Source organism: Coloeus monedula, assembly GCF_965178545.1.
Source record: "Coloeus monedula genome assembly, chromosome: 18".
Classification (NCBI taxonomy): domain Eukaryota; kingdom Metazoa; phylum Chordata; class Aves; order Passeriformes; family Corvidae; genus Coloeus; species Coloeus monedula.
In genome coordinates, this window is record NC_138798.1 from 3,939,504 (window position 1) to 3,953,988 (window position 14,485).

Sequence of the window (14,485 nt, forward strand, 5' to 3'; positions counted from 1 at the left end):
ATGGGACGCTCCCAGGTGGGAGCTCAGCTCAGAGCCAGCCCAGCTCTGACCATCCCCTGCAGTCCCCATGAACTGGACCTGGTGAAACAGGAAAATCATTGCTGGAATCAGGAAAAGTTTACATGGCTTGCACAGATCAGAATTCATCCCTTAAAATAGTACAATGAGTTTTAATTAGCCCCCAGATCTGCTGCTGAAGGAATAATTTCTCCATGTCAATCAGTGCTGAATGTACTTGTTAAATCAGGGAAGATGGGTTAAGTTGAAAATTGCACAGAAAGTCACTTTTCTTCTGTTTCTCCCAGAGGATGGAGACTTTTTGGATTCAGATGTTATGAACAATCTCCTCCTGCTCCCAATACTGCTCTGCTGAAAAGTCCATCCAGACAATGAAGTCACCCTCCCTGAGAGCAAGTGTGACAGTCAGGCATTGTTTGGGTGAAAAGAATCCTCTTTAGTCAAATCAGTGCTTCTGCAATGAGGGAGACAGACACAGACTCTACCAAATCAGAGCCCTCCTGAATAGTTTAATTTACTGACTTGTTCATTGCTAAACAATTGAGAATTGGTCCATGGAGAAGAGCACAAAAAGGACAGACAGCATGGGCTGTATTTTGAGGCTGGACTAGTCCAAGCCAAGGGAAAACAAGATTTTGAGTGGCGTTGTTTCTGTAAAAATAATGCTTATCCCTACACCTCTACCTTTTTTGGGAACTGGAGGTTTGGCCCTGTTTCTGCTGAGGGTGAGGAACATGGATGTGTACTATAACACAGCCAGGGCCCCCAGGGCTGAGTGACAACCTCGCCCTTGGAGAGGTTGTTGTTATTATCTCACAGAGCTGTTGATCATGCAGGAACAGCATGAAAAGCTCTGGGAGCTTCCCCCGGCCCTGGTGGGATCCTCAGGCTCCGGTGCCTTCCCAGTGTGGCTCTGCCCTCGGCTGTGATTTTTCTTATCAAACACCACATTCTGCTTTCTGCCATGAATATTATTTCCAATTAAATGTCTCCTCAGAACCTGTCTGGCTGGGAATTAGCCTGGAACTTGGTGGCTGGGCTGTTAGCTCATCAAAGTCTCTGGGATAAGGGGGAGGTGCTGATGCTCTGGTCAGGGATTTTGCTCGTGGCTTTGAACTCGCCGCAGCCCTGCAAACTGGGACAGGCTGCCCTTTGCTCACCTTCAGCACTGCTCTGTTCCCCTTCATCCCACAGCTGAGTAAGCAACTCCAGGGCTACAAAACACAGCCCCCGTGCTCCTGCCCTCCAGGGATCTCAGCGTTCAGAGTCCCTGGGAGGGAGCTGGCCACGCGCTCCGGCTTACAGGGAAAGGATTATCATGGCTCTTATGACTCAGTCCACAGCTCCCATGTGCTTCCCTGCATGGAAAGGAGAGAAGCGGGCAAGAAGCCTCAATCTGTCCCCTAATCAGCCACCTAGCTGGTCCCTGTCCCCAGCGTCCTCCCCCAGTTTGGCACACCAGTTGTTGCTGCTCTGGATGCCAACAGCGGTGGCAGCGATGTGGTGATGGTCTCTTCATGAGTAAAACAGATAAAAACCAGGTTGGAAGCCTGAAAAGCTGGATGTGGAGCTGGGAAAAAGATGAGAAGGGAGCAGAAGCTGTGATCCAGAAGCACTGCTGGGGATGGTGAACCCCTGGCTGCTCCTGTTGGAGCAAAAGGCTTTGAATGCCAGGTTATGGGTCAATTCCAAAGGAGGGTTTCTCTTTGCTGGGGACACACAGCCAGGGAGGTGTTGGAGCATGTGCTTCAGGGCTGGTTTGGGGGCATGAAAACCCCTTTGGTCCATGTAGTGTGGGGTCCCAGCAACTCCTTGCTTGATCCATCTTGGTGATCCATGGAGCACCATCCACACTCCATTGCGGTGACGCTGCCATGGCAACCAGACCTGTGATTGTTCCACAGAACCTGGGGTGGGGCAGGGCAGGGTGGGACTGGGCCCAGTTCCCTTCTAGGTTCTCCCCTTTCCTGAGCTTCCTGCTGGAAATAGAGGCGGATGTTTGGGAATACCCGACTGCCACCGTGGTTCTGTCTCCTGGCTGGAGAGGAACTGCAGTGCCCTGTGTGGGGCCGAGCAGTGTCAGGGGACACAGGCAGACCCAAGGGGCTGCAGTGTGGCTGCTGGGGACCAGTTCTGGGGGTAAGGGATGCAGGGTCCACTCTAGTGCCCGCCTGGCATCAGTGGGACAGGGGGGCTGAATCCAGGTGTTCTGCAGGGATTCTGCCCGCTGGCACAGGGTGGGGGGGACTGGCCTTGCTGGAATTTCTATGGAAACCCAGGTACTGAACGGGGATGGAATAGCTCAAGCCATCTGTTCTTCCCCTACTTATAAAACTCGACAATTTCACGATGACATCACCAGAAATGCTCTCCTTTTATTCCTCTTGCAGCCATCTGTGATGGTTTCCTCATGTGCCAAACACGCTAGCGGGTGCTGAGGGATGGGCAGGAGGACACAACCGCCCCATTACTCCTGTTTCATTTCTTCCCTTGGAAAGCGACCCTGTACCTGCAGAGTTTCACTTGTTCCCTTCCCGAGGCGTCTGCAGAGCAACCGTCAGAGTTAGACGGGAAAAATGAAGGTAACAAAGAAGGACAAACTGAAGCTGAACTTCACAGGGACTGTGGAGGATCTACTGTGGGGATCTTACCCGTGGAAATACACTTCCAGCAGTGGGAGCCAGGCTTGCTTCTGCCAGCAAGGTGCTGGGTAGCAGTGGGGCTGCTTCTGCAGCCCTCCTGTGCCAGGAATGAGGCCCTGGTTTGAGATTTGGGTGTTGGGAGAGGCAGAATTGGGGAATTTGAATCATCTGAGGACACGGGTAGTGGTGGGTCTAAGTGCCTTCAGTGCTTACCTGCTGGGCAGTTTGTCAGCTAGAAGTCACCTTCTGATGGTCAGGGACAGGAGCACTCCTGCTCCAGTCCTGGGCAGCCCGTTGGGTTCATCCATGTCCCCAGCACGAGCGGCTCTGGTTCTGACTCACATGGTCCTCGCTTTTGTGCTGGGTGATAAAAGAGGCGACCACCTGCCATCACCTGCCCTCCTCACTTGTGGAGGTCTCTCCCTGTCCTGGAATTGAGGTGCTGGCTCCAGCTCAGCCAGCACTACGTGTTTGGCGTGGTGATAGATATCTCAGGTGCCAAAGAAGAGCTGGAGCTAGTGATGCCGCTCACCCGCTGCCACTGCCAGCTGCGTTTGCTCAAGTGACCAAACCCTCCCTTGTCTGTGGCAGAGAGAAGCCTCGGCGGAGGTTTCGGAGCTCCCTGCTAAAGAGAAGGATAAAAGGGCTAAAGTGGAGATCAGGCAGCTGCAGACCCATTTTCATCATGTGGCGTACAAGAGGAAGTTCTACGATGCCGATATCTGGCGGCAGATGCAGGCTCAGGAGTGAGTACAGCTCTGCTTGGCTGCCTGGAGCTTGGGAAGTTCCTCCATGCCGAGATCACAGACCTGTAGAATCCCACAGGCAGGGACACCTTCCACTATCCCAGGGCACTCCAAGCCCTGTCCAGCCTGGTCCTGGACACTTCCAGGGGTGGGGCAGCCGCGGCTTCTCTGGGCACCATGTACCAGGGCCTCACCGCTCTCCGAGGAAAGAATTTCTTAACATCTGGTCTAAAACTCTCCTCTTTTAGTTTAAAACCATTCCCTCTTGTTCTATCATCATCTGCCCATGTAAAAAGTTGCTCCCTCTTTTTTATAAAGAGTTCTGGGGACCACAGTGCAGAGATGGGGAGGGGTAAGGACCTGCCCTGGCAGATGGGATGTGCTAAATGTCATTTGTTGTTCCATTTTTACAGAAAAGCAATAGAAAATCTGCAGCAAGAGCACAGACATGTGACAGTAATGCTGAGCCAGATCTATTCCCCGAGTAATGTGATACTGCAAAACAGAAACCGTATGAAGGTCCAAAGCCTTTTGCAGACCAGAATGCAGAATGATGCCTTGATCAAAGAAAGAAAAGCCCTGTTAGCTGACCTGGTCAAGCAGGTGAGAGCATCTGGACTGTTCCCTTCCTGAGCACAGCAGGGCAGACTCACAGAGTAAGACCTGTGGCTGAAACCCCTCAATGTAAAACGCATTTAGTTCAGGCCTTGGAATATTCCTCCTGGCAAGTGACACATGACCATGACAAATGGGTAGAACCAGGCTCCCATTCAGTCAGCAGCACTGACTGGAAAAATGAGATTGGACTCTCAACCTTGTCCCACTGGTCCCTGCACCGCTGTGGGATGGCACACAGCTGCATGGGGCCACAAACATCCCTCTCCTTCTTCCTTCACTTTTTTTATTCTTTTGAAAAAGAGGTAGAGCTGGAACAGTGCTGCCTGAGATGTGGCAAATAGAGGAGGAGCAGCAGCGTCTGAGGGATGTCCCATCCCTTCTCCTGAGGACATCCTGATTGGATTTGGGCAGCAGTGGGGTGGGAGGCCAAGGGAAACATGAGGCTATGGAAGTGACAGGTCCCTTCAGCCTTGTTCTCAGAGCCAGCTGCCCATGCTGGAAGCCAGGGAACATGCTTGGATAGTTTGCTGTTGCCAGAGGTGCTGCAGAGCTTTCCCAACAGGGTTAGCTTCCCGTCAGGGATGATAACTCTGGCTTGCCTGAGTCATCCCTCCCCCACCTGCCCCCCGCTTTGCTGTTCTCCAACTGCTTCATTCTTCCATGGATTTATTTCCTCTGGCAACTCCCCACTTCTGGCAGAAGTTTTCCTCCACTCATTCCGGGGGAGGACTGCACAGATCCCTGCCTGGCCAGCCCAATACCCCTACCAAAGCCCCATCCTCACTGCCTCTTCCACTCCACAGAGTGCTGCTGTGCCATGTTCAACACCTGCTGGAGTTCCCTCCAAAAGCAGCTGCACTTCTTCATGACACAAAAACAAACCCATTCCCAGTTACAGTTCATGTTTCTGCACGTGCAGGATGGGATCCTTTGGGATAAAAGCTGCTCCTTGAACTGCGAGCTCATTAATGACATGGTTGCTGTAGTGCAGGTCAACAGAGGGGATTTTCTTTGGCTCCGTGTCCTGACAAGAGTCCAGAATGTAGCGGTGGAGGTTATACTTCCTGGGCTTTTTCCCTGTGTGTGTGCAGGTTCTAGAGCTGGAAAAAAAGATTGTGAAGCAAAGGGACACAACCTGGAGGGTGTTGGAAGCAAAGAGTCACAAACACCTGCAGAAGAAGATCGAGTTACTGGAGATGCATCTAAGTCACGTAAGGAAACATTTTGGAGACTTTTGGAGAACATGTGTGGGGTCACACAGGAGCCTGAGACCTTTTCGGTCAGGACAAAGCACAGTGGTGCAAATGTATTTGGTTGACACAAGCTGCATAAAGCACCTGGCTTGTTCCCCTGGCCTGATCATTCCCAGAATATCTCAAAGGCTCCTTCAGGCTTGGTGACCCAAATGCAGCACTTGCGCTGTGCCAAGAGGCCTGAAGGTCTGCACCTGTTTTGTGATCAAACTGGGCTGCCTGGAGCCACCTTGCCTTGGACAAAGCCAGTTCCATGTCCCTGTTGTGATCGACCTGGTCTTCTGCTGCCTTTCCTCTCTTGGGGAGGAGGATAGTGCAGGGCCAGCTTCAAAACTTGGGCTGTGTTTGACCCTGCCCTGGTCAAGGTCTTTAAGCAGCAACCTGAACCCCCCAGTCCCCCAGCAGTTCCCAACTTTTTGCTTTGCTCTCCCAGATCACTGTCCGGTACAACACCATCATGACCCGAAACAACAGGCTCCGAGAAGAGACTGTAAGCCTGCAAATCCAGAAAGCCATTTATGACAACTGCTACTTGAAGCTGGAAAAAAGGCTGGTTAAGCAGAATAAATTGTTGAACGCTGCTATTGAGCAAGCCACGGAAGACTACGAGCAGTGGTAGGTGGCCTTGTCACCCTCTGGGTGAAACTTGGGGCTGATGGGTGATGCCAGCGATGAGTATTGGCATAGAGACACTTCTCTTCAGAGAGAGGATTCACTGCTCTCATCTGGATCTGGGTGCCAAATTGGGTGCCTGGTCAGTGTGGGGAGACTGGTACCTCCAGGGTGTTTTATTCCACCTATCCCAGGTGTTTCTTTGGATGGGGTGAATTGCCCTGTGGAAGAGTCTCTTTCCTCTGAGTCCCACCCGAGCTGGGTACTATGCCTGAGTACAAAACCCCACCAAAATCTGTGCTGGTTTGCTGCTGGCCTTGGACTAACTCCACTCCATCCAGATGAGAGCTGGAAACAGGCACAGCACCACAGGGGCTTTGCCAGGTCACGGGAGTGGCCAGGAACACAGAGCCTTCTACATACACACGGAGTGAGTGCTGCTCTCCACGTGCAGGATGGAGGATCTGGGGCGGATCTCGGACATTCGGGATATACGCTGCAGAGAAACTATCCAGTACAACATCAAGTTGCTGGAGAGGAAGTGTGCCCTTCAGCAGGAGACCAGACTGAAGAACTTCTTCCTCGCCAAATGTACAGATCTCTCGAACTTGAAGGAGCAGGCCAAACAGAGGGAAGGTATCAGAGGAGAATGTGTGTGGCTGGGACCACAAGCCCAAAGTCCACAGAGTTGATGGAGGGGCTGCTTGTGATGGTTTATGGCACTGCATCCCAAACTCAGTGCAGGACCCCTGCCCTGCCCACAGCCTCCCCCACCCAAGCTTCACCCTACAAGTCAAAAGGCTGGACAGTGATAACTGGGTGAGACTGAGTGTCCTGGGGTGCCCTTGGGACAGGGAGCTGCTCCTGGGTGCAGCCATGGCTCCTTTAATCATAGAACCACAGGATGGTTTGGGTTGCAAAGGACCTTAAAGCTCATCCAGTTCCACCCCTGCCATGGGCAGGGACACCTTCCACTATTCCAGGTTGCTTCAAGCCCCATCCAACCTGGCCTGGGACACTTCCAGGGATGGGGCAGCCACAGCTTCTCTGGGCAACCTGTGCCAGGGCCTCCCCACCCTCACAGAGAACAAATTTCTTCCTAACATCTAATCTAACCTAATCTAATCATTCCATCCTCCTGGTAGGGGATCCCTTGGTGTTAGCTCCATTCCCACGACATGCCTGCTTAGTTTCCTGGTGAAAGAGGCACCCTCTGCCCCTCCAGCCCTGCTCCCTCCTGCTCCAGCACTGCACCGAACCCCACAGCACTGCAGGGAAGGCTCTGCAAAGGGCAACCATGGCTCTCTGTCTCTTTCTCAGCCCTTGAGGCAGCTGAGAGGGCCAAGCGGAGCCAAATGGAGAGCTATGAGGTGGCCTACAATCGTCTGCTGGAGCTGTCGGACGGAGACATCGACGATTTCTTGGAGGACTTCCTTGAAAAGGACAGGAAATTTTTCATCCTCTTTGGCTATGCCATTAGGCTGAACGTCAGGAATGAGGGTCTCAAGCAGAGGATCCAGGAGATCCAGGTCTGTTCCAGGCTTTTCACGTCTCCCCTTTCCAGGTAGTGCTTTTGGGTTGGGGTGCGTTTTTCCTCTCCCGAGTGTCTGGCATCACTGCCCACACCAGATCCTGACTCCAGCCACAAAAGTGGGATTAGAAGGATGCAAAGGAGTAGCCAAAACTAGAACTCCGCTGTGTTCTCGGAGCCAAACGTGTCTCAATGCTGCCACCGTGTACCCAGCAAAAATACTGCAGTGTCCCGGAGAGCCAGGAGCCTCGAACCTTGTGGGGCTGCCTGGAGTGGGAAGTGGGGTTATCCACGCCCTGCCCTCCTGGCCTGGACATGTCCCTGCTCCCAGGGGTGCCCCCAGCCTCCCTCTGGCACACCAGGTAGGCATTCCATCGGTACCCCCTCCACGTGCTTGTGTTCCTACAGGATGACATGATGGCCATCACAATGGAGCAGGAACAAGCAGAGACAGCCCGGACTCATGTCCTGCAGGAGCTGGAGGTAAGGTGGCCATGAATTCCCTCTGGAAGAGCAGCATATCCCTGTCCGTCTCAGCACTCATCCCAGGGGGGTCTGGTCCTGCAAACGCTGCTCTGGCCAGTGGCTGGAGAGGTGTGGGCAGAAAAGGGCCCTGCAAAGGTTTGGGCAGCTCCCAGGGCATGGTGAGAGGGTGACTGCAGGGCTCCTGCCAGCCCTGGCCCAGCATGGGGAGCTTGGGATATTCAAGAACAGTCTGGACACAGTCCTGTGCCCTGTGCTCTGAGATGACCCTGTTTGAGCAGAGGTTGGACCAGATGACCCACTGTGGTCCCTTCCAACCTGACCCATCCTGGGATCCTGTGATTCTGTCTCCAGACTGAAACTGGGCAGCTCTGGGCTGGTGGGATCAGTGAGGGGCTGGTGTGACACCTGGCAAAACCTTTGCTGGTAGGCAAAAATAACACAGACCACCGAGGAAGCCAACAAGTATGAAAACAAATGCAAGGAGAGCAGCAAACTCCTGGGACAGATCCAATCCCGCATGGAGACCCTCTTGAAGGACATGGACTGCGACACTACAAAGATAGTGAAGCCTCTCGGGGAGAGCTTGGTGCCAGTTTTTGGTAGGTCAGGGCTGCCCATCTTCCCGTGCCACGTGCTCTGGGCTGTGTCTCTCCACCATCCACTTGCACTGTGTTTTAATTGAGCTTTTGTCTTTCCCTGCCCCATCAGCCATGGCTGTCCACAAGGTGAATTTTCAAAGCCAACTTCCCAGTGGATTTGGGAGCTAAGTTGGATGTATAAACATCCCAGTAGAGCCCCAAACCCTCATCTTTGCTCTGGGTGTTGAAGCGAGGTGGGGGTCAACGTCTTCTCCCAGGCAGCCAGCAAGAGGACAAGGGGAATTGCACTAGGGGAGGTTCAGGTTGGATATTAGGAAACATTTCTTCACTGAAATAGTGGTTGAGTATTGGAACAGGCTCCCCAGGGAAGTGGTGGAGTCACCATCCTTGAAGTGTTCCAAAAATAAAGTGGATGTGCACTTGGTGCTATGCTTTAACAGGCAGGGGATGTTCAGTATGAGGTTGGACTTGGTGATTTTGGAAGTCTTTTTCAACCTTAATGGCTCTGTGATTCTGTGATTCCATGACCCAGCCTTGGCCCTCTGACTCTAGGGAGTCAGTGGACCCCCTGCTCTGCAAACAGCCAGGGGTGGGTTTGGGCAGGGTCCTGGTGCTGGGATGCTGTGGGACATTGCTCCTTCCTGCCCAGGTCCCGTGGAGAACAAGATCAAGGAGTTCCTGCTGAGGGAGTCCCTGCTGCGCTACACGTCCATCGATCGCGAGCAGCGCTCCCAGTCCTTCATCAGCCCCCTCCAGAGAACCTCTGGCCTCCTCTGGGTCATGAACCGGGCCAAGCTGTGCCCACCCCCCCCTGACCTGGAGACCACTGACCCCAAAATCGGTGAGCAGAGAGGTGGGGGAGAGGGGCCATGGCCACGCAGCAGCAATTCCCCCGTGGCTGCCTGGCCAACCCCTGCTGCCACATGTCCTTCCCAGTCCATCCCCCCCAGCCTGCCCTGCCCCACCGGGTGTATGGGTCCTGTAAGCCATGTATTATGGGATGGCCACTCTCTTGAGCAGTGGAAGAGCCGCTGGGCCGGGCTCAGCTGCGTCAGCTCATCATCCGGAGGCACGAGGAGGAGCTGGCCAAACCCCCCAGCTCAGGCAAGAGGAGGAGGAGACTCACATCCAGGAGCTCAACAGGGACGAATTAAAGAAGCAGTTTCATTCTTGAGCTTCTGTGTCCTGCACATCATTCCATGTTCCTTCTCTGGAAGGAGCCCAAAACCTTCCACAGGCTTCAGAACCTCACCAGGTGATATTTTGGCATGGCTTCACCCACTGCTGACAGCACCTGCAGCCAGGGTGGGATCAGCTGCTCTACCACAAGGTGACATTCCTGTCACACAGCCCAACGCCCTCCCCACAGCCAGAGTTGGGGACCACGGTCCCAATCCTGCACCCTGCCCGAGGGCAGGGCCTGGCAGGTGGGATGCAGGGGGTGCTCACAGGGTGTTCCCTGCTAAGCTGGCAGAAGCTGACAACTCTCTGCTGCCTAAAGTAAATCTGAGCTCAGTGCTGGCCCTGGGCTGTGGGACCAGGTGGGATGGGCACAGCCCAGTGTGGGCTGGGAGTGGGAGGCAGCGAGGCAGAGGGACTTGAGGACACATAAGGGTGACGTGCAGTAGGTCTGGGATGCCAGGACCAGGAGGGTCTGGAAGGGTCTGAGGGCTCCCACAAGGCACAGACACACCACACAAGCCCAAGCACTGCTCACACCAGCAGCTGGATTTCCTCTTGCCAAAAGGCAGTTTAATGTGGATGCCATTCTCGTGCCAAATTCCCAGGCACATGCCTCTCCGGGGGAAGAGGAAAGGGAACCCCCGTGTGACCTAGGGAGAGGTGATCTTGCAGTGCCAGCCCCAGCCCTGAGCCTGGGCTAGTCCTTCTCTTCACCGTGAGTAATGACGTGGACCAGGTTCTTGTAATCCAGGTTGCCAGACACGTCTGGAGGGAAGGCAGCGAACATCTGATCGATCTGCCGGGGAAGAGCCAGGGTGAAAAGTGACATGTGTGACCAGTGCTGGGAGGAGCAATGGGGCTGTTGGGATGGAGGGAAGCTGGCAGAGGGTGGGAAGGAGCTCATACCTCTTCCTGGGAAAACCTCTCCCCCTGTGTCATCAGCATTTCTTTGATGCTGCAAACAAGAGAGCGCAGCTAGCGCTGGGGATGTCCTTAGGGGGACACCCCCCTCACTCCCTGCCCCAGGCATCCCTGAACTCACTAGGCAGATTTCAGGCCTTTCCCCTCTGGATCAAACACCTTGAATGCGTTCAAGATTGTCTCCTCCGGGTCGGCACCTGTGGGTGACAAAGCCATGGCTGTTGGAGATGAAGTAGGAAGCCAGCTGCAGCCTCCTGCTTCTCCCAGCCTCGGGGGCAAAATGAGGGGCAGACTGGAAAGTGGGGTCCCTGCAGGAATGCTGGCCCTGCAGCTGGAGACTTGGGTGAAGTTGGTGGCATGTAGAGGTGCGAGCACAGAGCAGGCGGTGTCGCCACCACTCCGGCATCCGGCATTTATCTAATCTTTGGAGCGTATTTATAGAGCTCCAGGCACAGCCCTTGGGGCCCTGCAGCCTCTTGGAGATCTGCATTCCTTGGGTTAAGTATGTGATTCAGGGTGCAGCGGGGTGGGATGATGGGTCAAAGCCTGGCTGTAGCCAGGGGGCCACTGGTGGCACCGCTGGTGTCAGCAGGCTCAGAGGTGCTGCAAGAACTCCTGTCCCTGCTTCCTATGGGACAGCAGCAGCACAGCCCTTTGGGGTTTGTAAATGGCTGGGGAAACTGAGGCACGGAGACCATCACCCCCCCCCCCCCCCCCCCAGCAATATGGGGAGACATGGGATGAGATCCGGATCTCTGGACGTAGGGATGGTTGGTATTGCAGGGGTTTTGGGGCACAGGGATGCCACTGACCACCACTGACCACTCCCCAGCTCCCCAGGTGCCCTCTCACCCTTGAGCTTCTCCCCAAACATGGTGAGGAACACGGTGAAGTTGATTGGGCCAGGTGCCTCCTTTATCATCTCATCGATCTCCTCGTTTTTCACATTCAGGCGCCCTGGGGAGAGCAGCTTTGGGTCAATCACGGGTCCATGTCTGGGTCTGTGTGCTGGGGGCTAAAAAACACACACCGCAGAACCCTTCCCTGGGGTTTTTTCCCCCACTGGAAGGAAGTGGCACATCCTTAGGGAGCCACCTCTGACAAGGAATGGAGGTAGCAGGAGTGAGGTGAGAGAATCATCTCCAGCTCTGGCTTGTCAGACTCCAGGATTACAGAAAAGAGGGATGCAAAGGACTGAGCTGTGCTGCATCCCTCCCTCACCATCCCATGGATCAGCCTGCTTTAGCCCTCCTTGGAAGGTGTTTTGGGTCAAGATCACCAGCACTGGGGTTCTCCCTGTCCCCCAGCACCAGAAGCAAATGGGACTGACTGCCTACATCCTTTTTCCTGAGGTTGGGTTGTCCTTGGATCTCCCAGGCCCTGTTGCTGATTCATGCTGACCTCTGATGGCAGAGCCAAGCTCGCAGTGTCACAGCCTCCCACAAATCCCCTAAATCCCCTTAATGCCCACACTCCCTGGGATGCCATGGGATGGGCACAGCCAGGTGCTTCTAAGCATGGAAAAGGCAGGGATTGATTGGCTGTGCAATCCAGGAGCTGGCTCCAGTGCCAACGGGATAAACCAGCGCTGCTGTGGGAGCTGCTCTGGGTCACCCATGAGGGATCTCCCAGGCTAACAGGCTCAGGTTTGTGTCAGGAGGTTTTTCTGGGATCCAGTCAATGACAGGGGTTGGTTAAATGGGGCCCCCCCCGTGTTTCTCAATTAACAGATCTAATGTTGGCAAAGCTGTTGGGGAGGAGAGGCTGCTAAAGCTGGGCTCACCGAGGGCAGCAAAGGTGTCCCTCAGATCCGCCTTGTCGATGAAGCCATCCCGGTTCTGATCCATGATGGTGAACGCCTGGAAGCACAGGAGGAGGGCAGGGAGCACAGGGAGAGGGGGAATTGTCAGCCTTTGCAAAGGCTTTAGTGCCTTTCCCCTTCTCCCCTCAGCTTGGGTGGGACAAGGGCATTTTGAGCCCTCCCAGGATGGGCTCTGGGGGCCTTGCGCACCCTAATCCCACACAGTCCTGCACCCCGGGGTGATGGCAACCCAAACCCCAGTGCTGTACAAAGCCTTTCTTTGGCCAAAGCCCTCTCACCCAGGAATGAGACCAGGGAGAGAGGCGAGCCTGAGCCATCAGCTCCTCCAACTGGGGCCAGTTATCCCTGGAACTGGAATCTGCACAGGACCACGTGCCTGCCGTGCAGGGGGTAAGAGCTCCTGGCATGGCAGGTGGGAGCGAGCTGGGAGACGTGCTCCGGCTCCCCTGGGTGCTGCCGGCTCCTCTGCGGGATGCGGGCTCCTCGGAAGCTTGGAGGCGATGCCGGATTTAACGGTGTCACTGAGTTGTTATTCTCACTTTTAAAATAAAACGACCCAAAACCAGGCATGCTGCCTCCTGGTGTGAACCAGCTGTCACTTGAGAGCACCGAGGAAGGAGCTGAAGGTCACATTGCATCAAGGACCCTCAGTCCTTCCCACCAAACCCACCTACCTCTTTGAATTCCTGGATCTGGGCCTGCTCGAACATGGAGAAGACGTTGGAATTAGCGCCTTCAATCCTCTTCTTGGCTTTCTTGGGTGCCTGCAGGGGTCCAAGTATGTACCATTAACTCACTGGCTTTTTATGGGGTGAAATAAAAGCATGAAAGTGTCCTATTCTTAGTCTTGAGTCCTTCATGGTAGCTCTGGGCTGGGGCTTTCTTCCCTGGGGGCTTGGTGGTTTCCCCCTGCAGCTCTGGGATACTGAGGGGCATTAAGACTCCTGCTTAAATTACAGCTCCTGGTGAATTTAGCCAAATAGGTCCAAGGAAAGATGAGGAGTGAAATCACTTCTCCCACAGGCAGGTTAAAGGGTCAGCACCAGGGTGATATCTCCCCACTGGAACCCTGGTTTTGGGAGCGCTGCTGAGGGTGCACATGAGGGTTGTGGTCAGTCGGTGTTTCTTTACCCTGCTGTGCAGATATTAAAATGTGGCTTAATTAAAAATCCCCCTCCTCCTGCACTGAGGCTTGAAACAACCAGAAATGGGTCAATGTGCATTTTAAAGAGGTCTGCAGAACCCTTCACTGTCCCACCCTGCCCATCATCCCTCATCCCAGTGCCCACTCCTGCAGCCGTTTCCTCTCATGGGGGTCTGTCAGGAGGAGGATTTTAGGGGGACAAAATGTCCCTTCCTCTCGCTGCATGAAGGAAGGGAAAGGAGAAAAATGGCATTTGGACCCCAAAACCATCTGCCCTCATTTGAAAGCTCTGATAGCATGAGAGACCTGTCTCTGTTCCCTGTGAGATGCTGCTGATCCAGCCACATGCTCCCCAGTTTGCTCACTCCCTTTGCAGGGCAGACAGGACCCTTGGCCATCAGTTCCCTGTTGCGTCCATCGCTCCCTGCCCCTTCAAGCTATTCTGGTGAAAAATCTAATGGATTTTATCTCTTCCTGCTGGAGCTTTGGGCTCTCGGTACTCACCATGGCTTCGCTCAGCCACCGATGTCGCTGTGAGGGGTGTTCCGGAGGCACTCCCTCTCTCCCCCCGGCTGGAACAATAAATACACCCCCCTCGGGGTTAAAAATAGCCCCATGCCCACTTTTGGCTGTAATGGGTAATTTGGCCACCCCCAACCCTGTTGTCTCTGCCTTTCTCTGCCCCTCTCTCTCTAATCTGGAATAGCAGCTTGTTGTTGTCACCGGCTGACGTGACATGTGAGCCCGGGAGGGTTTCAAGGTTAACGAAGTGCCGGGTGGCCCCCAGCTCCCACACTGGGGATGCTGACCCGGGACTGCACGGGAACAATCCCACCTGCCTTTGTCACTCGGGCTGGCGCCGGGCTTGTCCCCTCCGCTGGGACACGCAGGCAGGGGTCGGCCCCAGGGGA

The 14,485-nt window shown here is 54.5% G+C and overlaps 2 protein-coding genes across 2 annotated transcripts; one reads left to right on the forward strand and one right to left on the reverse strand.

Moving 5' to 3' along the window:
• CCDC63 (coiled-coil domain containing 63) lies at positions 1–9,659 on the forward strand (the record flags this gene model as incomplete). The annotated part of the gene is made up of 11 exons (XM_082293416.1): positions 1–15; positions 3,252–3,406; positions 3,820–4,009; positions 5,116–5,235; positions 5,711–5,892; positions 6,344–6,525; positions 7,210–7,418; positions 7,829–7,903; positions 8,334–8,505; positions 9,155–9,346; positions 9,526–9,659. 11 exons carry the CDS (start codon positions 1–3, stop codon positions 9,657–9,659), a joined length of 1,626 nt encoding a protein of 541 aa, XP_082149542.1.
• Positions 9,660–10,319: 660 nt separating this feature from the next.
• MYL2 (myosin light chain 2) lies at positions 10,320–14,191 on the reverse strand (the record flags this gene model as incomplete). The annotated part of the gene is given in 8 exon segments (XM_082293204.1): positions 10,320–10,483; positions 10,594–10,642; positions 10,730–10,805; positions 11,461–11,565; positions 12,392–12,467; positions 13,105–13,194; positions 14,079–14,143; positions 14,146–14,191. Coding segments are annotated over 8 exon segments (606 nt in total). The 3' UTR covers positions 10,320–10,384.
• Positions 14,192–14,485: the final 294 nt, after the last annotated feature.